Source organism: Aquarana catesbeiana, linkage group LG03 (assembly GCF_042186555.1).
Source record: "Aquarana catesbeiana isolate 2022-GZ linkage group LG03, ASM4218655v1, whole genome shotgun sequence".
In the NCBI taxonomy this organism is placed as follows: Eukaryota; Metazoa; Chordata; class Amphibia; order Anura; family Ranidae; genus Aquarana; species Aquarana catesbeiana.
This window is the reverse complement of record NC_133326.1, coordinates 56,225,113-56,247,282: the sequence shown is the minus strand read 5'-3', so window position 1 is coordinate 56,247,282 and position 22,170 is coordinate 56,225,113. Positions and strand designations below refer to the sequence as shown.

At 41.9% G+C, this 22,170-nt stretch overlaps 1 protein-coding gene across 4 annotated transcripts in view; it reads left to right on the top strand.

Moving 5' to 3' along the window:
- The window catches only part of LOC141131378 (pseudouridylate synthase 1 homolog), a 70,360-nt gene that overhangs the window by 26,452 nt on the left and 21,738 nt on the right, over nucleotides 1-22,170 (top strand). For 2 of the 4 annotated variants that reach the window (XM_073618569.1, XM_073618568.1), the window contains 3 exons: nucleotides 5,575-5,608; nucleotides 9,607-9,709; nucleotides 16,555-16,719. In XM_073618569.1, the coding sequence (XP_073474670.1) occupies nucleotides 5,601-5,608; nucleotides 9,607-9,709; nucleotides 16,555-16,719 (276 nt within the window). In that variant the 5' untranslated portion in view covers nucleotides 5,575-5,600. The remainder of the gene's footprint in view (nucleotides 1-5,574; nucleotides 5,609-9,606; nucleotides 9,710-16,554; nucleotides 16,720-22,170) is intronic. The other 2 variants (XM_073618570.1, XM_073618566.1) reach the window with 1 other exon arrangement.

Sequence of the window (22,170 nt, the reverse complement as noted above, 5' to 3'; positions counted from 1 at the left end):
TTTGCAGTCTCTCTCCAACTCCTGCAGAGCTTATCTGCAGTTTCTTTCCATTTCTTGTAGCATACACATACAGTATCTCACGAAAGTAAGTACACCCCTCGCATTTCATGTGACAACACTGAAGAAATGACACTTTGCTACAATGTAAAGTAGTGAGTGTACAGCTTGTATAACAGTGTAAATTTGTTGTCCCCTCAAAATAACTCAACACACAGCCATTAATGTCTAAACCGCTTGCAACAAAAGTGAGTACACCCCCTAAGTGAAAATATCCAAATTGGGCCCAATTAGCCATTTTCCCTCCCTGGTGTCATGTGACTCATTAGTGTTACAAGGTCTCAGGTGTGAATGGGGAACAAGTGTGTTAAATTTGGTGTTATCGATCTCACTTTCCCATACTGGTCACTGGAAGTTCAACATGGCACCTCATGGCAAAGAACTCTCTGAGGATCTGAAAAAAAGAATTGTTGCTCTACATAAAGATGGCCTAGGCTATAAGAAGATTGCCAAGACCCTGAAACTGAGCTGCAGCACAGTGGCCAAAACCATACAGTGATTTAGCTATAAGCATTAAAGTAAACAACCGCCCCTTACTCTAATTCCCACCACCGCACCTCAGATGAAATGAATAAACAAACAAATAGGTGAATAAAGCTGCAACTGTAAAACTAAAAAGTGCCAAACAGTATATAATCCTTCAAAATATCTAGATGGTGAACAACATACATATAAAGAAGAAAATTGTGGCGCTATTAAGGATAACGTTGTTCAATTTAAAACATAATGAAAAAATGTCCACTGTAAAAAATCTAGTGCAAAAAGTGTAATTAAACAATCAAAACACCTTGTGACTTTTTTTTAAAGTGATTAAATCAAAAAAATGTCCATATAATAAAAAAAATGGTTGATTGCAAGTGTCTTCTTAATCTCTTCCACCACACTAGAGTGTTCAGTGAACCCACTCCCTTAAGAAACGCACTCACCGACTCCAAATGCCCGCACTTGCGTGCAAGGCTAAAACGCTTTTATACCACACAAATAGGGTATGATCAGCAGCCCGATTCCCACCAGTGTGTATGGGAAACACTTCACATGTAAAATAATAAGGTGCTCCAATTGTGTAAAACGGTACGACCAATTTATTAAAACACTATCACTCTTCAAAAATTGTCACTCACATTTTACAAAATCCAAATCAGCAAAAATCAGTGCAATTTCAAAACACAGAAACTCAGCCAATGGATCACACAGTGTAGGGATACGGCCACGGCGGACCTGAGGTATGCAGGCGTCAGACCCTCAGTTCTCACCCCCTCCTTGGTACTACGCCAGCAGATCGAATCACCGCTATCTTGTAAGGTTACAGCGTCATGCGTCACAGCCACACCCCCGACATGTTTCGTCACAGATTGACTTATTCATGGGATTGGCTGTGCGGGATGACAATCATCCCTTTTATACCTTCCCATCAAATGTACAAAAGAGAACCTTACAACACGTCTGCGCACACATCGTGTCCCCGCGGCCGCAAAATCTCGATCAATCAAGGTAAATACACAGGATAAAAGTGACCCCAATTACAGGCATACTTCTCCAGTATGGTTGCACGCAGGATTTGTCATACAGGGGATTCGGAGCTGCACACACTACAAAGTGTGCTTGACATATCCGGTCCCCTATTGGCATCTGACCCCGCTGATGCAAACAATAAAAACGAATGCTATGCATTATATCTTTAAACCGAATTCTTCTACATATAAAATGCATTAAATTCCTTCAATAACATATACTATAAAAATAAAACTGAAAATAAAACATAGACTCAGTGTGAATGGCTGGAATACTGAATACAGCACCCTATATTCCTAATAATGTATAAAAACAATAAATGCATATAAATAACGACCTTATCTTAGAGATGGTCTCCCATAATTAAATGACACAACCCCACCTTCTATTGTATAAGCCCTACAGGCAACAGGGCACCAAAAAATGGGTGTTAGCTATAAGTCAAATAGTCTCTCCCCTCCTGTTTACAGCTAATTGAGTCAGTCGATAGCACAAAATCTTCTAAAAAATCTGCTAAAAAATTGATAATAAAATTTTAAAGAATATTACCTCCAAACATGCGGAATATAAGCATTCCAACTTCATCGCATGTCTGGAAAGAATATCCCAGGTGTGTAACTAAAATATAAAAATATTGCTTCAAAAAACCAGAATGCTTAGACTACAATGAGTTACAACTATTTCAAATATTTTGTTAGAGCCACGAACCATACATCAGAAGATAAGCTGCCTCTAACACCAACAACTAATAATTTAAAAGTTGTTGATGAAGCAGTTTAAATCTAATTCAACGTTTAGCCCCCTCGGGGCCAAACATTTCAAAAGGAAAATCCAGCGAGTCTCCCTTTGGGACAAGTCCCTCACCCTATTTGAGCCTCGCCAGGATGGATGAACTACATGGATTCCACAAAATTGCAGCAATGAGGGATCCTGTTGGTGTTTTTCCCTAAAGTGCAATGACAGACTGTGAAATTTGTAACCATTTTTAATATTGGTTAAATGTTCCGAAATGCGAACTCTAAGGAGCCTTTTAGTTCTCCCCACATACAGTAAACCGCAGGGGCACCACATCAAGTATACCACATGGGTGGAATTGCATGTGCTGAACTCCTTAATCTCAAAGGTTTCCCCCTCTCTGTTCGTAACACTTGTTACCCCTCTATTGCTAATTTTCACGGTTCTGCAACATATGCATTTTCTGCAACAATAGAATCCCTTCAGATTAATTCTCATAGCATCCTGTCCTGGAGGGTCCAGTATCTTTTTCACTACACGGTCCCCAAAATTCGGGTCTCTCCTGTAAATTAATTTCGGTTGTTCAGGGAAAATATCTCCCAGATGTCTATCTTTGCATAAAATATGCCAGTGTTTTCTATATATGTTTTCAATTTCCCTATATTGGCAGTGAACACCTGAAATGAACCCCAGTTGGTGCTGCTTATTGTCCAACTGTGTTTCCTTCTTCTTAAAACACTGATCCCTTAGGACGTCCGCTAACTCCTGAATTATTTTCAACAGATTATTATTATCATAGCCCTTTTGTACAAATTTTTCCTTAAGAATGTCAGCCTGCATATAGAAATCCTCTATTTGTGTGCAGTTTCGCCGGACTCGCAATATTTGTCCCTTAGGGATGTTTCTCATCAATGCAGGATGATGACCACTCCTGATGGATAAGTAGCTATTTCGATCCGTTGGTTTAAAGTAAACCTTTGTACTCAGTCTATTTAAACATTTTTCTATTGTAACATCCAAAAAAATTACCGTTTTGTCACTGATCTCGTATTCTAATCTGATATTGTTGGAGTTATTATTTAATTCCCCCAGAAATTCAACCACAGATTCCTCCGACCCCTCCCAAATAAACAGGAGGTCATCTATGAACCTGCGGTAGAACCTAAGCTGGGGTCTCACTTTATTAAAGACCTGTCTATCCTCCCATTCCGCCATGAACAGGTTGGCGAGGCTGGGAGCATATTTAGCTCCCATCGCCACGCCAACCTGCTGGGAGAAAAATTGACCATTGAACCAAAAATAATTATGGGACATGCAAAACTCCATTACATGTCCCAAAAAATGCTTCTGTGTATGCGGGATGTCCTCCCATTTACTTAACGCCCAAGGGAGTCATCCTCATGCTGGATGATGGTATACAAAGAGGCTACGTCAGCCGTTACCAAAAACGACGTAGCTGATGTATTTACCTTAACATCATCCAACCGTTGTAGCAGATCCGCAGTATCCTTTAAATAGGCCTTGGTTACCTTGACACTACTCACCCAGCATAGCAGTCACAGATCCAATGCCATTAACAATTGGGCAAGGAGGCGGGCATTGTGTGTTTTTGTGTATCTTTGGCAAAGTGTAGATTGCTGGAATTCTACACGCGCTTGGGACAAGGTACCTCTTTTCTTTAAGGTTCAGGGAATCCATTTTATAGCCCCATTCCACTAGAGCAATCAATTGGGTTTTGTAGATTTCTGTGGGGTTGGACATTAATCTTTTATAGGTGGATCTATCACCCACCAATTCAACCATCTGTTTGAGATAAAAAGATTTGTCCATTACTACCACCCCCCCTCCTTTATCGGCGGGCCGTATGATTATATTTTTCTTCTTTTCCAAGGATTTTATACCCTCCCTAATATATTCAGGGTTAACCCTTTTTTTGGGTCAAGCTCTCAATATCATTCAGCACCAAGCTTTTAAAGACCTCTATAAAGTGATTGCTCGGGTTTTGAGGATTGAAAATAGACTTATTTTTCAAGCCAGTGTCTACTTTCCTGGATGAAAGAGTAGCTCCAACCGTGGCTACCACCCGATGGCGTAAAAAATATTTCTTCATATTCATGGATCTAATGAATTTGTGTGTGTCAATATAGACCTCAAATTTATTCATCTTCTTTTGTGGTGCGCACTTTAAACCTAAATTAAGTATGTTGAGTTCTTTATGATTGAGCTCAACCCCACTCAAATTATATATACCTGTATTTATGCGTCTCTCAGTCGCTTTTTTGGATTGCTTCCGCCTTCCTGCCCTACATCCCCTTCTTCTCTTTGGAAGGGCATAGTTTCTTTGTTGTGAATATGGGGGGGCCCATTCCTTCCTCCACCTCTTTGGTTACACGCGGATTCCTCCTGGGTGTCCCTCCCCTCACCCATTGCCCTAAAAAAGGAGAATTATATGGGTACTGAGTGCAATAATCCTCATCTTCTAATGGTGCATACCTGTTGTAAAGGGGAATCTCATTCCCTATCTCAGGGTAATGATTGGATGGGGGATATTGTTGCCACTGTCTATACTTCTGATCTGCAAAATGCCTAGTTGATTTAGGGACATGAACAGAAGGTGGAGATAGAGAGCAGCAGGATCAACCAGGTTTTTTGCAGTATACCGAAAAAGAATCCCATAGTGACTCAGTAAGTATGAACAGAATGTAATAAACCATTTACTGATCATTTTTTATGATGTGGGTTTAGTGACACTTTAAAGCGGTGTTGCGCCACTCCCAGGAAAAAATTAAAAGTCAGCAGCTACACATACTGTAGCTGCTGACTTTTAACATCAGGATGCTTGGCTGTCCTGGAATCCAGCGATGTCGGCACCCCAGACGATGTTTCCATTGACTGTCGTGTAATGCCGCTGTCATTTGTAGTAAGGGTTCCCTACTGCGCTGCTTTTTCTGAATGGCCCAGCGGCTGGGGAAGGAGGAGGGGGGCCGAATTTCCAAGTGATCTCGCCACGGCGAATCTCTCAAAAGTGTGGACAGGTACCTGTCCACACAGGTACCCGCTCCCCCCCCTCCCGCCTCGAAAGGTGCCAAATGTGGCACCAGAGGTGGGAAGAGGATATTAAGCGGAGCTTCCACTTTTGGGTGTAACTCCGCTTTAAGAAAAAACTTTGCTATGGAATTTTAGTAAGGAAAACTATTTTTATTGTACAGGACAGTTATTGTAATGACCATTTGATTAAGCTTCGCTGATCATTTTTTTTTTTTTGCCTAGGTGTACAAACTTCTAACAGACTACTTATGGCTTGGTGAGTCTTCCTTAAAAACTTCCAGTTGCAGTAGAGCTCTTTCATGGACAGAGATAAAAGGTTTTGGTGTCTTTTCACATTTACAACGTCTATTATTTATTACGGAAGTTGCCAACCACTTTTACCTACAGGTAAGCCTTTAGGCTTACCTATAGGTGCTGGAAATATCTCCTAAACCTCCACGGTTTAGGAGATATTTACAATAAAGCCGCGCGCCGATGTGTCTATGGCGCATGCGCACTTTAGAAAGGGCAGATCGTGCCGTTTATAAAGGGGTCATGCCGTGACTGGCGGCTCCCGTATGCATGCACGCGGGAGTGATGTCACACGACTCCGGCCAGTCACAGAGCCAGAGTTCGCTGTCTCGGAAGAAAGAGGGGCGAAGATGGAAGCTCACTGCTAGTGGGGACAGCGGGGACATTGCAGGCTTCGGTTTCAGGTAAGTGACACATAATGGGCTACTATGCGATGCATACCCCTGTTAAAATGTCAGGTTTCTGTGATGTAAAAAAATGAGACAAAGATAAATCATTTTAGAGCTTTTTCCACCTTTAATGTGACCTATAAACTGTACAACTCAGTTGAAGAACAAACTGAAATCTTTTAAGGGGGGGAGTAAAAATGAAAAAAAAATGTGTTTGCAAAAATGTGCACACCCTCTTAGAACTGGGGATGTAGCTGTGTTCAGAATTAAGCAATCACATTCAAAACTGTTAAATAGGAGTCGGTACACACCTGCCGTCATTTAAAGTGTCTCTGATTAACCCCAAATAATGTTCACCTGTTCTAGTAGGTCTTAGCATATAGTGTAACAAGCGCGCATCATAAATCAGTGTATACTATATATATCATAGGTGATCCTAATAGTTCTGACTCCTATTAGTATAATAAAAATTTAAATAACTATGACCACAAACTGAAAAATATTCTGAATGTGAAACAAACTCATGTGGAAAATTACTGAAAAATCATGTGAAAAGATTACTCAAAGTCTTTTAACTAATTCACCATGTTTTTAAAAAAACTCTTTGTAAACATAAATATCGTGCTACTAGCCACAATGTTGCTTAAGGAATTTCAGTCCGCAGCAATGTAGCAACCACTCTACATATCCTTTGTGCTAAAGAAAAAAAGAGATTTAACAGTGAAAGCTACTTCTCCCTGGATATCTTATATATAGGAATAGTAATCAGTCCTTTATAGAAATATATTAAGTTGATGTTAACACAAATCTTCAACTGGGAAAAAACACACCGATGATCTTCCTTCTCAAAAGTATAGTAGAAAAAGCCGCTTACCGGATCAGATGGATCCCTGAGATCAAATGGGCATGTTGCATTAGCCTGCCGGCTTCTTTGATTATCACCTGGGTGTCGATCCCGGGAGGTTTCCTCATCCACTTCGCTCTTATCCACTTTACCAGATCTGCCCTCACAGGTACAGTATATCCAATTTCCACAAGATTTTAACTCTTTTGTTCATCCATAGAAAAAAGACACCTCAGTGGGAACAAAGCGGAAGGGGCTCCATAGTGCAGATGTGTATTATAAATTTATTAAAAAAACTTTTCACAGTCACTTCAAAATTTTCACTGCAAATAATCACAGCAACGATACACAACACATTAGGAACCGCAAATCAACAACTCCCAAGCACACACCAAACGGGAACCAGATAAAAACAGCTAAAATTCAGCAAACATGCAGTGCGGGAGCAAACCGGCTAACTGCATGGGGAAAAAACCAGAAAAACGTGATGGCGTCACAGCCTCTAACTCCACCCGACGCGTTTCCCCTAAACAGGCTTTCACTGGGAACGGAGATGTCTCCATTCCCAGTGGAAGCCTGTTTAGGGGAAACGCATCGGGTGCCCTCGCACAGATTTTGAGTGTTTTTGCAAAGAAGAGTGGGCAAATATTGCCAAGTCAAGATGTGCCATGCTGATAGATTCATACCCAAAAAGACTGAGTGCCATAATAAAATCAAAAGGTTCTCCAACAAAGTATTAGTTTAAGGGTGTGCACACTTATACAACCATATTATTTTAGTTTTTTTCTTCCCTTCACCTAAAAGAGTTTAGTTTGTTGTTCAACTGAGTTGTACAGTTTATAGGTCACAATAAAGGTGGAAAAAGTTCTGAAATTATTTATCTTTGTCTCATTTTATTTACATCACAGAAACCTGACATTTTGACAGAGGTGTGAAGACTTTTTGTATCCACTGTAGATCAAACCTTGATCTAGGTATTTTTTTTTTCCAATTATTATTATTTAAGATTTTTTTTTTTTTTTTAAACACACTTTTTTTTTAATCTCTCTACAAAGATAGAGATACGATGTATCTCTCTCCTCCATTCACAGAGAGAAAACACAGGAGCAGGCTTCACAGTGACTGATCACTGTGGTAGCCAATCAGAGGCTATCACGGCAATCAGGTAACCTGGAATCGGGAGTTCCTGGTCCCAATCGTTAGTACAGGAACCAGGGCTTTCGTTGAGACCCCGGTCACTGTGCTGGGAGCGCAGTAGATGCGTAGATATAAGGCCCCACGGAAAAAAGCCCAGTCCAGTGAGGCCGCATATCTGCATACTGTCAGTTTCAAGGGGTTAAACCAGATTTTGTTACTTTAAAAAAACTTTCGAGTTTCATGCAAAAGCAGGTGACTCTTAGCGAGTACTTAAAGCATGTGTGAAGGCAAAAAAACCTGCATTACATCTCTGCAATGCATGCACCTTACTATATGCGTTATTCTATTTAAAGTGACTAGAACCAACTAAGCTTAAAACTGCTCCCACCCTCTTCTAACATCTATACTATCTACCCTGTAGGGATAAGGAAGATGCTTATACTTAGTACTTATCTACTCTCAGGCCATGTGATCTCCCCAGCAGCCAGCTTCATGCTGCATTCAGCATATGTACAGCATTGACATACAACAAATAACCCATAGTATCTGTTCTGAGGTCCACAGACCTCAATTGGAAACTTACATTCTTAACACCTGACCTAAATGAGTGCAAGGAATTACAATGCCAAAAAAACATGCAGGAGGGTCCCTGGTTCCTTTTCACGTTTCCAGCATATCTTTGAGGCCTATGGATACGTTTTGTTTAGTAATACCAGGACCTGATACCATCAAGAAATTAATTTGTAGCCCGTATTCTTTTTTTTATGGGAGGCCATAGTTCTACTAACATACATAAAAGCAACTGCTCACTGTGCACCTGATGTTTGCTACATGCCCCACCTCCTCCAACTATAAGCCCTAGTTCACACTATGAATCGCACTGCGACCAGATCACATGGTAGTTTTATACCATGAGGTCCAGTGCAGGCAAACGCACTGCGTTTGGGGTGTCATTAACTTTGCAGTGACACGAGCTGCAGATCGCAAGGCCAGTGTGTTTTGAACACTGTGCGGGAAACGCACGTGGAAGGTGGGTTTCCGACACCGCGTTCTAGTGTGAACCGGAGTTAAAGGCCAGTTAAATTGCACACTAGTTCTTCCTGCTGCAACGCACTGCCTAGAATGTTTCCTGCAAGGTCAGCCTTATGTCAGATGTTACAAGCTCACTGACTTTTATTGATCCCCCTGGTAGGAAAGCATTTGGATGAACAAGGCTCAGTCTCGTAGTTGCTTGGTGTAAGTAAGACCAGACAGAACACATAATGCTCAGGCTAGTTTCAGGTTATGTTCTTTACAACTGATTTTATTCCATCATCATCTAATGTTACACTGGCAGTGTCATAAAATGTCCATGCTAGTACGGAAACAAAGCAGTAACTTTTGAACTGGCATGTATTTACAAAACCTATCATTGTGAGATACAGGAAAAGGCTTTAGATAATAAACTAAATGCAAGCAAGTTTTTTGATGCTGTAAAATTCATTATAGACTTTTTTTTTTTTTTTTTGTTTCTGAATACTTACCTTTCACAAATGATCTGTAAAATGAAAAATTCAACTGAAATGCTTAATAAAGTTGTTCTTGTGTCATCAGGGAGAAAATGGGGAGGATCACAGTTGTAGGAGTTCATGTAAGAAGCTTCTACAGGAATGTCTTGTTCCGTTCATTAAGTGTGGCAGCAAATGTTACCACCCAGGTATTGTAAATCTTAAATACTATATATTCATTTAACAGGAAATAATTCATAGTATTTATATTTCATAAGAATGAATATACTCTGGTAGAGATTTTTCTAGCTTCCTCCACCCTCTGAGACGGTTACAAAGGGGGCCTCCTGCTTTATTATTTTTCTTTCAATAGTTATTATTTAATTTTTTCAGAAAGAATAAAGACACATTGGTTCATTCTGTTATACATTGGAACAGTAAATCAATAGTAAGGCAACATATAAAATACCGTTTATCAAAGTGATAGACATATACACCTTTGATTAGTGGGCACAGGATCAACTTCCTAATATAGGGGGGAAAGTGTCACCCACCTCCGGACACCCCAAGCTGTGTCATGGAGAGGGGGATGGCACAACCAGCCTACAGGTTAAATTCTACTTAAACTGGTGGGAATGTGTCCTTCAATAGTTGGCTACCCACCCTGCAAGGTAATATTTAGAAGAGATGGTATAAAGGAGGAAGAATAGGAAGAAATGGTAAGGAAGAAGAAGAGGGCAGATAAGAAAGGAGATATATGAGAATAAGAATAGGATGTCCTTTCGGAATGTCCTACCTAGACAGTTTTATCCAAATCCCACGAGGGTGTCAGGGGTATGTGCATATAATCTGCCCATGGTTCCCAAGAGGCCTCACATTTTTTAACTGTATCTTGGAGGATACTGACCATTTTTTCCTGGGCCATGATCAATGATATTTTTTTTTCCAATAAAAGTTTTTATTATATGTTATAAATAAAGCATTTGTACAATCAAAATAACATTTGTACATGTACTCGAGCATAGTGAATTCAACTGTAAGTATAACAAATTACACCATTAGAGTTGTTGATAACAGTTGTCTTAACATGAGAAACATATGTGGTACCTAATCTTAGATGAGGTATGCTGTGATGATCAGCCGATCGTTACGCCTCCTGCTTTATTGGATAAAACTCTATAGACTCAATTCACAAAGCTTTACAGTAGAACGAAACCTTCCTATACTTTACAGCCAATGAAACTAGCTTCAGTTTGATCTGCAGTTGCCATGGTGCTGCACATGTGATCAGTTATGACACCAGCCATTTTGATAGCTTGACAATTCTGTTAAGAGCACAAGCAACTGTGAAGCTGGGTTCACACTATTGTGAATTGGATGCGCGTTTCACTGCATCCAATTTGCATAGCAGGAGATTGTTCACACATCCCTGGAGCGGGTCCAGTGCGAATTGCACAGGGGTCCTGTGTGTCTTTTGTTCCGTTTTAGGTCCGAATTCAGCCAAAAATTTAGGGTGAAATCAGACCTGAACTGGTGAATGGAGACGCACCGAACCCCTGCTGTGAGCCGCTCCGTGCTCTAGTGTGAACCCAGCCTGACACTTATCATTCATACCATGCCTTGAATGTAACTATTTTAGAGAATGGTTAAATTGACAGATTTAAAGAGAAGTGTGGGATTTAAAAAAAATCATAAATCATACTCAGGTGGAAACAGCATCAGTCCGATGTTGCATTTGTCCCGCCTTCTGTAAGACCAAGAACTGATTAAAGACTGCTGATTGCTCAGTTCTCAGTCTTCAGAGAGCCGGTGACTGTCAGTCACTGGCTCTCTGGTCTGCCCCCCCAGTGCTTACTGGAGAGCCGGGCTGTGGAGGGGGTGGTGGAGGTGGCTGGCTCAGGCTCTCAGCAGTGCGCTAAGAGGCTGAGCCAGGTGTCGGTTCAGGCATCTGGGTGGGTCCCACCATTAAAGTCTGGCTCTCTCCAGAGTCTGGACCGGCTGAGTGATGTCAGCCAACAGCAAACTTTAGTCCTCTGTCGGCTAAATGCGGGTCACAGAAGTCCAGAACTAAGTGCACTCCTATGACCCACAGGAGAATTAGGGCCAAAAGAACTTTGTCCCTACTTCTCTTTTTTAGTCCTGCTTTAACACAAGAATAAGAATCTTTATTTTAGCCATGTGACTGTTATTTTCAAATTTCATTTGACTCAGCTGAAAATAATGCCAATTCTTTTTTTTTTTTTTATTAAGAAGTCTTTTTATCCTGGTATTGTAGCTCTGTGAATTGGGCCTTATCACTGAGGGCCACAGAGATGGAACTCTTGTGGGTAGATCTTTTTTTTTTTCTGATAAAAATTTTTATTTTGAAAGAAAACAAGTACAGAAATCTCAAATATCATTGAAACACATACAGGTGTTGGCATAGCAATACTGCAGTGCAGGAGCAAATATCGACAGTCCAGTAATAGCCTTTTCTTGCTGTCGCCGGGTCTTGTAGTTTCTACGTAGTAATACAACTTGCTCTACTAGACTCGGCCTGATAATAGTACCTGTGTAGTGTTTACCTATCTTTCTGGTTCTCTGGCTGACTGCCCAGAGAAAATGGTTATTCAGGGTGGTTGGGAAAGTTATTTTTGTGCTCAGTTAGTAGGGGTTGTAGGTGTTCGTGAGAACTGGTATATTGCGTCCCCGGCCTGGCCGTGGAACTAAATGAATTTGACAGAAGAATAGGTGTGGTGAGATGTAGTTAAGGAGAGAATCTGTAAGTGATCTTGATGGTATTTTCATTGTAAGGGTAGGGGGGGCAGAAGGGAAGGGGGAACCTGAGGGAGGGGTGGAAAAAAAAAAAAAAAAAGGTGGGGGGGGGAAAGGGTTTCCGTCTCTGACTCCTCTTCCCGATTCATATGGGAGAGTGGGGGTTTCTGTTTCCATTTACCATGTGGGTTTATTTTAGGGTGTCAGGGGGTAATCCTGGGTGAGTATTGTATTTCGTGCAAAGATTTAGTTGTAGTCCCCCCGCCCCATTCTCTGCTTCCGGTGTTGTCCCCTCTTCTCTTTTCTCTGTCTTGTGGGTAGATCTTAAAGCAGATCTTCCATTGTCACATTGTTCCATTGTCACAAACTGTGAGCAGGCCAACTCAATTGCAGGTAAGACGTGAAATGTCTCTTCTGCAATAAAATACCTTACCTGCCTCCTTACAGTGTTGTCAGGCATGTAAACCGAGCTGTGCATGTACAGCTCAACTTATATCACTGGCGTGGTCCCTGTGTGCTGGGATAGCTGACTACTGCACATGCACAGGAATGATGTCATCGCAGGCCAGCCAATGAAAACAGCAGAAGACCAGCGCCCAGAAGAAGATGCCGGCGAGGGATGGGTACTATTGAAGGAAATGTAAGTTTAGCTCCGCATTAAGTTCTTGAAAGACAAGAAACCTATTTAGGAATTCAACTCACCTGTATTTATCTATGAAAAGAGCATCAGTAATGTGTGGCCTTACAATGGTTGGATAACAATTATACAGAGGAAGAACCTAGACATCTGTACTGTGAGCAGACACCACTTCCATCTTTACCTGGGATAACAACAGTTAACTTAAAAAATCAAAAACAGTCAATCCATTTTTTTCTTAGAGACAGATTGCTAGGGATGTCTACCCATAAACATTGCAAAAAAATCCAGATTAAACAGAACAATCATTTGTCATCTAAAAGTACCTATAAAGCTTAAAGTGGTTGTAAACCCACTTTTTGGACTTCTACCTATAGGTAAGCCTAGAATAAGGCTTACCTATAGGTAGTGGAAATATCTCCTAAACGTGCGCCGTTTAGGAGATATTTCACTTGTAGTCCGCCGAAAATTCCAACGGCACATGCGTGGGGAAGAAACTAAACTAAGTGCCGTTTCTTCCCTAGCCTGTGCCGTTAATCGCGGCTCCCGTGCGCATGCGCGGGAGTGATGTCACGCGGCTCCGGCGAATCACAGAGCTGGAGTCCGCAGCCCGGAAGGAAGAGGGGCCAGAAGATGGACGCTGCCTATACAGGTGACATCGCTGGATTCTTTTGCAGGTAAGTGGCACATAATGGGCTAGTATGCGATGCATACTAGCCCATTATGCTTTTCATTTGCAGGCTTTGCAGCGAGCAAAAGAGGAAGTAAAACCCATCAGGGTTTACTTCCTCTTTAACTACAGCCTTGCCTCTTCAGTCTTACACGGTTGTACAGGCTTCTTCCCTGTACTCTGATTTCACTATACACTCTGAACTCCTCTCAGTGTGAATTAGACGTCTGCCTCAGTTCTTGGCTGGAGAAAGTCTAGCATCATTTAGCCCTTTCCTTCCCAGCCTTTCTGTCCCTGCTCCTCCACTTTCGTTTATTGGATTCTAGTTCTTTCAATAAAGGTTCAGCATCACATGTGGGCGTTAACTAGGGTAGTCTGCATGCAAATAACGCCTCCACACTGATATCACCGCATCAAACCATTCTGATATTACAATAAATCCTCCGAAGAGCCAGCCCACCGCTTGCATTAGGTCTCAGGGCTTTTTAGAGGAATACTAAGGCTGGGTGCTGTGATTTTTCAGCAAACTATGTAAAGCATCCTGCAGCCCTCCACATTAGCCATGATCTGCCCACATTGAATAGATAACACAAGACTCGGTAATGACATCACAAAGTCTAAAATAAAGTATGAAATGAAAATAGGTTTTCTTTAACCACTTCAGCCCTGGAAGAATTTACACCTTAAAGTGGTTGTAAACCCACATGGGAAAAAAAAAACCTGCAAGACAAAGGCATAATGAGCTAGTATGCATAGCATACTAGCTCATTATGTAATACTCACCTGAGATCGAAGCCCCCGCTGCAGTGCCCGTACACAGCACCGGCCGGCGACATCTCTCCCCGGAGTTACTTCCGGGTATCGCGGCTCCAGCGTTGTGATTGGCTGGAGCCGCAATTTTGTCACTCCCACGCATGCGCGCAGGAGCCGCCGGTAACGGCACACCCACTGAAGCAAATGGCACGTACGTGCCATTGCTTCAGTGCGCATGTGCCGATGACGTCGGCATATGCAGATACAGGGGATATCTCCTAAACCTGCACGGTTATCCGGAGTAGCTACAGGTAAGCCTTATTATAGGCTTTCCTGTAGCAAAAAGTGGATTGTAACGGTTTACATCCACTTTAATGACCAGGCCATTTTTTGCGATACGGCACTGCGTTACTTTAACTGACAACTGCGCGGTCATGCAACGTTGTACCCAAATAAGATTGATGTCCTTTTTTTCCCACAAATAGAGCTTTCTTTTGGTGGTATTTGATCACCTTTGCGGTTTTTATTTTTTGCGCTATAAACAAAAAAAGAACGTCAATTTAAAAAAAAAAAACAATATTTTTTACTTTCTGCTATAATACATTTCCATATTGATTGGTTTGCGCAAAAGTTATATTGTCTACAAACTACGGGATAGATTTATGGACTTTTAAATTTAAAAAAATGTTTTTTACTAGTAAGGGCGGTGATCAGCGATTTTTAGCAGGACTACGACATTGCGGCGGACAAATCTGACCCTAAGTGACACTTTTTGGGGACCAGTGACACCAATACAGTGATCACTGCTAAAAAAAAAAATGCACTGATCGCTGTATAAATGACACTGGCAGGGAAGGGGTTAACAGGGAGCTCAAAGGGTTAAATGTGTTCCCACTGTGTGGGGGAAGTGCTGACAGGAACAACACAGAGATCGCTGTTCCTGATCACTAGGAACAGCAGATCTCCATGTTGTCCCCGGTCAGAATGGGGATCTGCCTTGTTTTACATAGGCAGATCCCCGTTCTGCCTCTCTGTACCGCGATTGCGGGTAGCCGGCAGACATCGGGTCCTCCAGACACATGCATTTCCTGCTCCTCCATGCAGCGGGCAAGCGCACGTGCCCACAGTATCTATTGCAGGAAACAACGTACAGGTACGTTGTTTTGCACAATAGAGCTGCCCTGTCGCTGTATATATGTGATGGGCTTTAAGTGGTTAAAAACTTAATTTGCATGTTGATAAGGATGAAGGGAGGAACCAGGGAAGGGAAACATACACAGAGGTGACTTTATCTTTAAGTTTTTTTTTTTTTTATCAAATCCATTAAACTTAGCTACAGATGTCTAATACATGGGCTATGCAATTTAGCTTGATCGCATCAGTTATGAATGTTGGGCCATATTCGACCAGCATACCTCTCTGTGCACTACTCATATAGCATACCTTAATCACTGGATGATGTTATACTGAATTACACTCAGGCATCCCAGATGACAAGACATTTACGGAACAAGCAGTGATTCACTAGCCTTGAATGGAGCATTACTACCTTTTGTTAAAGGGATTGTAAAGTCTCATGGTTTTTCACCTTAATTCATTCTCTGCTTTAAGGTGAAAAACTTTCTTTGCTGCAGCTGCCCCCAGACCCCCCCCTTTTACTTACATGAGCCCAATCCGTTCCAGCGATGTGCATGAGCCCAGCGGCTCCAGCCACTGTCTCTGTCCTCAATAGATAGATTGATAGCAGCAGGAGCCATTGGCTCCCGCACCTGTCAATCAAATCCAGTGACGTGGTAGCTGGGGGGCAGGGCCGAGTCCTGCTGCTGCATCCATCTGCACACATAACGGGACTCGGCCCCGCCCCCAGCTACCATGTCACTGGATTTGATTGACAGGTGCGGGAGCGTACCCGCACGGGTGTCCCCATGGACAGCGGCTCTCTGTGGGGGCACTCAAGGAGGAGCAAGGAGCACCAGCGGGACACCCCAGAAGAGGAGTACATAAAAAGGGAGTGTGGGACTTTAAATGAGGCAATTGACTTGTGGAGGTAAAGAAGAGAAGGATCTGGGCTGCTCTGTGAAAAACCTTTACACAGAGCAGGTAAGTATAACATGTTTGTTTTTTTTTATAAAAAAAAAAATTGAACCTTTACAACTCCTTTAATACTCTGCAGTGTATTGTATTTTATACCAATAAAAGTTCTGGAAGTGGCGTATGATGTATTGTGCTGTCTTTATTAGAAGCTGATGGTGACGGATCAAGATGGGTTACATAATCAGACATCAAGAGAAATCTATTTAAATGAGGAGAATTTATCCGAGAATATAGAAAAGACTCCAAAACAAAAGAGGAAGAAATTTGCCATTTTAATGGCTTACTGTGGTTTTGGATATCATGGTATGCAGGTAGGTGAGAAAAAAATTGATCTTGAAAATATATTATATAGTTGTACAATTGTTCAAATAGTTAAGAGAAGTATTGCCAAAGCTTGTTTGGCCTTACTTTTCATGTGGGTCACAGGAGTGCATTTATTTATTCCTGTAACCCATATTCAGCCGACAACAGAAGTCCCAAAGCCGGGCCAGGCTCTGCATGGATCTCGGCAATAATGTTGGAACCCACCCAGATGCCTGACCGGCAGCTGGCTCAGCCTCTCAGCGCACTGAGTCACTGCTCCTGACCCCTACACAGCCCGATGCTCCATTGAGGACTGGATAGGCAGAGCAGAGAGTGGTGACTGACAATCACCACTCTCTGCTCACTGTGAACTGAGCAATTAGTGGTCATGTGATCCCTCACTTCTCAGTCTTTTATCTGGTTTGGGGGACAGCTGCAGCAGATAGGTGAGTTAAAACCAATGCTGCGGCCACAGGTGAGTTCTGCATGGTTGGGGGTTTTTGTTTTTTATATATATCCCACACTTCTCACAACTATTTATTTTCTCAAAACACAAAAGTCAGTAGTTCTCCTTATAGCGAATATGGCCACAGTATCTTCTTTTGGGGCTTGTTCACAGATAGTGTGGTGGCTGACGTTTTTTCTACACTGAAAGAACACCAGTCACCACTGTGGCACATAGGAAACCATTGTTCGCACTGCAACGCAGCCCACAGGTGTGATACAGTGAGTTGCGATAAAATGCAGCGCACTGGATGGCAGCGTAACACAGCTCACCGCTGTGTGGTGACATGAATGTCACCACTAAAATGATCCTCCATTGGTTCCCCAACCAGAAATCCTCATTCTTTTGTGTCCATGTACACTATATTGTCAAAAGTGTTGGGGCGCATGAACTTTAATGGCATCTCAGTCTTAGTCCATAGGGTTCAATATTGAGTTGGCCCCCCCCTTTGCAGCTTCAACTCTTCTGGGAAGGTTGTCCACAAGGTTTAGGAGTGTGTCTATGGGAATGTTTGACCATTCTTCCAGAAGCCCATTTGTGAGGTCAGACACTGATGTTGGGCGAGAAGGCCTGGCTCACAGTCTCCGCTCTAATTCATCCCAAAGGTGTTCTATCGGGTTGAGGTCAGGACTCTATGCAGGCCAGTCAAGTTCCTCAACCCCAAACTCGCTCATCCACGTCTTTATTGACCTTGCTTTGTGCACTGTTCAAATCATTTGGTGGAGGGTGGATTATGGTGGGGGATTTTTTCTTAGTGGTTGGACTTGGCCCCTTAGTTCCAGTGAAAGGAACTCTTAAGGCGTCAGCAGACCAAGACATTTTGGACAATTTTATGCTCCCAACTTTGTGGGAACAGTTTGGGGATGGCCCCTTCCTCTTCCAACATGACTTTGTACCAGTGCACAAAGCAAGATCCATAAAGACATGGATGAGCTAGTTTGGGGAGGAGGAACTTGACTGGCCTACACAGAGTCCTGACCTCAACCTGATAGAACACTTTTGGGATGAATTGGAGCAGAGACTGCAAGCCAGGCCTTCTCATCCACATCAGTACCTGACCTCACAAATGCACTTTTGGAAGAAAGGTTAAACATTCCCATAGACACACTCCTAAATCTTGTGGACAGCCTTCCCAGAAGAATTGAAGCTGTTATAGCTGAAAAGGGTGGGCCAACTCAATATTTAACCCTACTAGGAAAAATTAAATCCGAAAGGCCGCACTCCAACGATAATATCTTTATTGGTAAAAATCCATACAGCAAACGATGAAGTTGATCGCTAACATGTTTCACACCGTAACTACTGGTGCTTACTCATAGCTAAATCTTTGAACAAATGACAATGGTTTATATATACATGCCAATACATACAAAGTGGGCTTGATTGAAAAATTGAACAATTGAAAGATTGTCAAATTACCAGACTTCTGTTACAGATCGCAACTTGACTCTGATTAACACTGTGATAGATCTACTGAATATTTAACCCTGCGGACTAAGACTGGGATGCCATTAAAGTTCATGTGGGCGTAAAGGCAGGCTATTCTTATACCTATACTTTTGGCAATATAGTGTATTTCTAAAGGTGCTATTGACATGAAATTTTCACCACATTTTGGTAACAACCCTTGCAACCCATACATACAAAGAAACCAAAACAAATAAGTTCCAAAATTAAGTTATGTGTAATAAAATGGAATGACACAGGGGCAAAGTACTTAACACATGAAGAAAGGGAGGTGCAAAATGGCATGAAAAGACAAGATACCAGCTGAAATCTATCAGTAATTAGAAAGCGATCCTGCTTCTTGTCAGTTCAAATTAATATCAGCTGGTTCAGTCTCAATTGATGGCCTATAAAAAGGTATCTCATTACCAAGGTGTCACACAAGAAACATCTCATGATGGGTAAAAGCAAAGAGCTCTCAAGACCTTTGCAACCTTATTGTTGTAAAACGTACTGATGGCATAGGTTACAAAAGAATTTCTAAGCTTCTGAATGTTCCAGTGAGCACTGTTTGGGCCATAATCTGGAAGTGGAAAGAACATCTCTTCACCATAAACTGGACAACCAGGTGCTCCTCGCAAGATTTCTGACAGTGGAGTGAAACGTATTTTCAGAAGAGTTGTCCAAGAGCCAAACACCACTTGTGGAGAGCTTCAGAAAGACCTGGAATTAGCAGGCACAATTGTTTCAAAGAAAACAATAAGTAATGCACTCATGGCCTGTATGCACGCTGACCACGCAATACTCCATTGCTGAAGAAAAAGCATGTTGAAGCTCGTTAAAGTTTGCTGCACAACATTTAGACAAGCCTGTTAAATACTGGGAGAATATAGTCTGGTCAGATAAGACTGGTCAAATCACTCCAAAAACATCATGGTGTGGGACTGTTTTTCAGCATGTGGTACTGGCAAACTTCATATCATTGAAGGAAGGATGAATGGAAAAATGTACCAAGACATTCTTGATAAAATTCTGCTGCCATCTACCAGGATGATGAAGATGAAATGAGGGTGGACATTTCATCAAGACAATGATCCCAACCACAAAGCCAAGGAATCTCTCAATTGGTTTCAACGAGAAAGTAAAGTTGCTAGAATGGCCCAGCCAATCACCTGACTTGAATCCAATAGAAAATCTATGGAAGGGACTAAAGATCAGAGTTCATAGAAGAGGCCCATGGAACCTTCAAGATTTGAAGACTGTTTGCATGGAAGAATGGGCCAAACAGCGCATTTGACTAGTTTCTCCATACAGGAGGCATCTTGATGCTGTCATTACCAACAAAGGATTTTATACAAAGTATTAAATACATTTCAACGTGTTCATTACTTTTTTCCCTGTGTCATTCCATTTTATTACACATAATTTAATTTAATTTCTGAATTATTTGTCTTGTTTTTTTTGTATGTATGGATTACATGGGTTGTTACCGACATGTGGTCAAAATTTCATGTCAATAGCATCTTTGTCTCTTTCTCCATCACACAGACTGACCCAGATTTTTATCCTCCATAGGGTCTATAGAACTTCTCAATTTTTGTATGCAATTGGACTGAGATCTGAGCCAGTCTGTGCTAGATGTGGTAACACAGGTACGCTAATACATCTTTTGTGGCGGTGCCCGAAACTCCAAAGATATTGGGCGGAGGTGATTGGTACATTAAACGGGCTATTGGATATTAACATTTCTGTTGAACTACTTACATGACTACTGGGCTACTGTGACACGTCTACTTATACCTCTTCTATTGGTAACACTATACCTGCAGTTTTTGTTGCCCGTAGACAGATTGCTCTTAAGTGGACCTCTCCCTATCCGCCGACTGTATCTGATTGGTTTTTAGATCTTAATTGGACTATTTTGTTTGAAAAACATACAGTGGGGCAAAAAAGTATTTAGTCAGCCACCAATTGTGCAAGTTCTCCCACTTAAAAAGATGAGAGAGGCCTGTAATTGCCATCATAGGTATACCTCAACTATGAGAGACAAAATTTGGAAACAAATCCAGACAATCACATTATCTGATTTTTGAAAGAATTTATTTGCAAATTATGGTGGAAAATAAGTATTTGGTCACCTACAAACAAGCAGGATTTCTGGCTCTCACAGACCTGTATCTTCTTCTTTAAGAGGCTCCTCTGTCCTCCACTCATTACCTGTATTAATGGCACCTGTTTAAACTTGTTATCAGTATAAAAGACACCTGTAAACAACCTCAAACAGTCACACTCCAAACTCCACTATGGTGAAGACCAAAGAGCTGTCGAAGGACACCAGAAACAAAATTGTAGACCTGCACCAGGCTGGGAAGACTGAATCTGCAATAGGCAAGCAGCTTGGTATGAAGAAATCAACTGTGGGAGTCAGCCACTGATTGTGCAAGTTCTCCCACTTAAAAAGATGAGAGAGGCCTGTAATTGTCATCATAGGTATACCTCAACTATGAGAGACAAAATGTGGAAACAAATCCAGACAATCACATTGTTTGATTTTTGAAAGAATTTATTTGCAAATTATGGTGGAAAATAAGTATTTGGTCAATATCAAAAGTTAATCTTAATACTTTGTTATATATCGTTTGTTGGCAGTGACAGAGGTCAAACCTTTTCTGTAAGTCTTCAAAAGGTTGTCACACACTGTTGCTGGTATGTTGGCCCATTCCTCCATGCAGATCTCCTCTAGAGCAGTGATGTTTTGGGGCTGTCGCTGGGCAACAGACTTTCAACTCCCTCCAAAGTTTTTCTATGGGGTTGAGATCTGGAGACTGGCTAGGCCACTCCAGGACCTTGAAATGCTTCTTACGAAGCCACTCCTTCATTGCCCAGGCGGTGTGTTTGGGATCATTGTCATGCTGAAAGGCCCAGCCACGTTTCATCTTCAATGTCCTTGCTCATGGGAGGAGGTTTGCACTCAAAATCTCACGATACATGGCCCCATTCATTCTTTCATGTACACGGATCAGTTGTCCTGTTCCCTTTGCAGAAAAACAGCCCCAAAGCATGATGTTGCCACCCCCATGATTCACAGTAGGTATGGTGTTCTTTGGTTGCAACTCAGCATTCTCTCTCCTCCAAACACGACGAGTTGTGTTTCTACCAAACAGTTCTACTTTGGTTTCATCTGACCATATGACATTCTCCCAATCCTCTTCTGGATCATCCAAATGCTCTCTAGCAAACCTCAGATGGGCCCGGACATGTACTGGCTTAAGCAGGGGGCACTGAAGGATCTAAATCCCTGGCGGCGTAGTGTGTTACTGATGGTAGCCTTTGTTACATTGATCCCAGCTCTCTGCAGGTCATTCACTAGGTCCCCCGTGTGGTTCTGGGATTTTTGCTCACCGTTCTTGTGATCATTTTGAGCCCACGGGGTGAGATCTTGCGTGGAGCCCCAGATCGAGGGAGATTATCAGTGGTCTTGTATGTCTTCCATTTTCTAATTATTGCT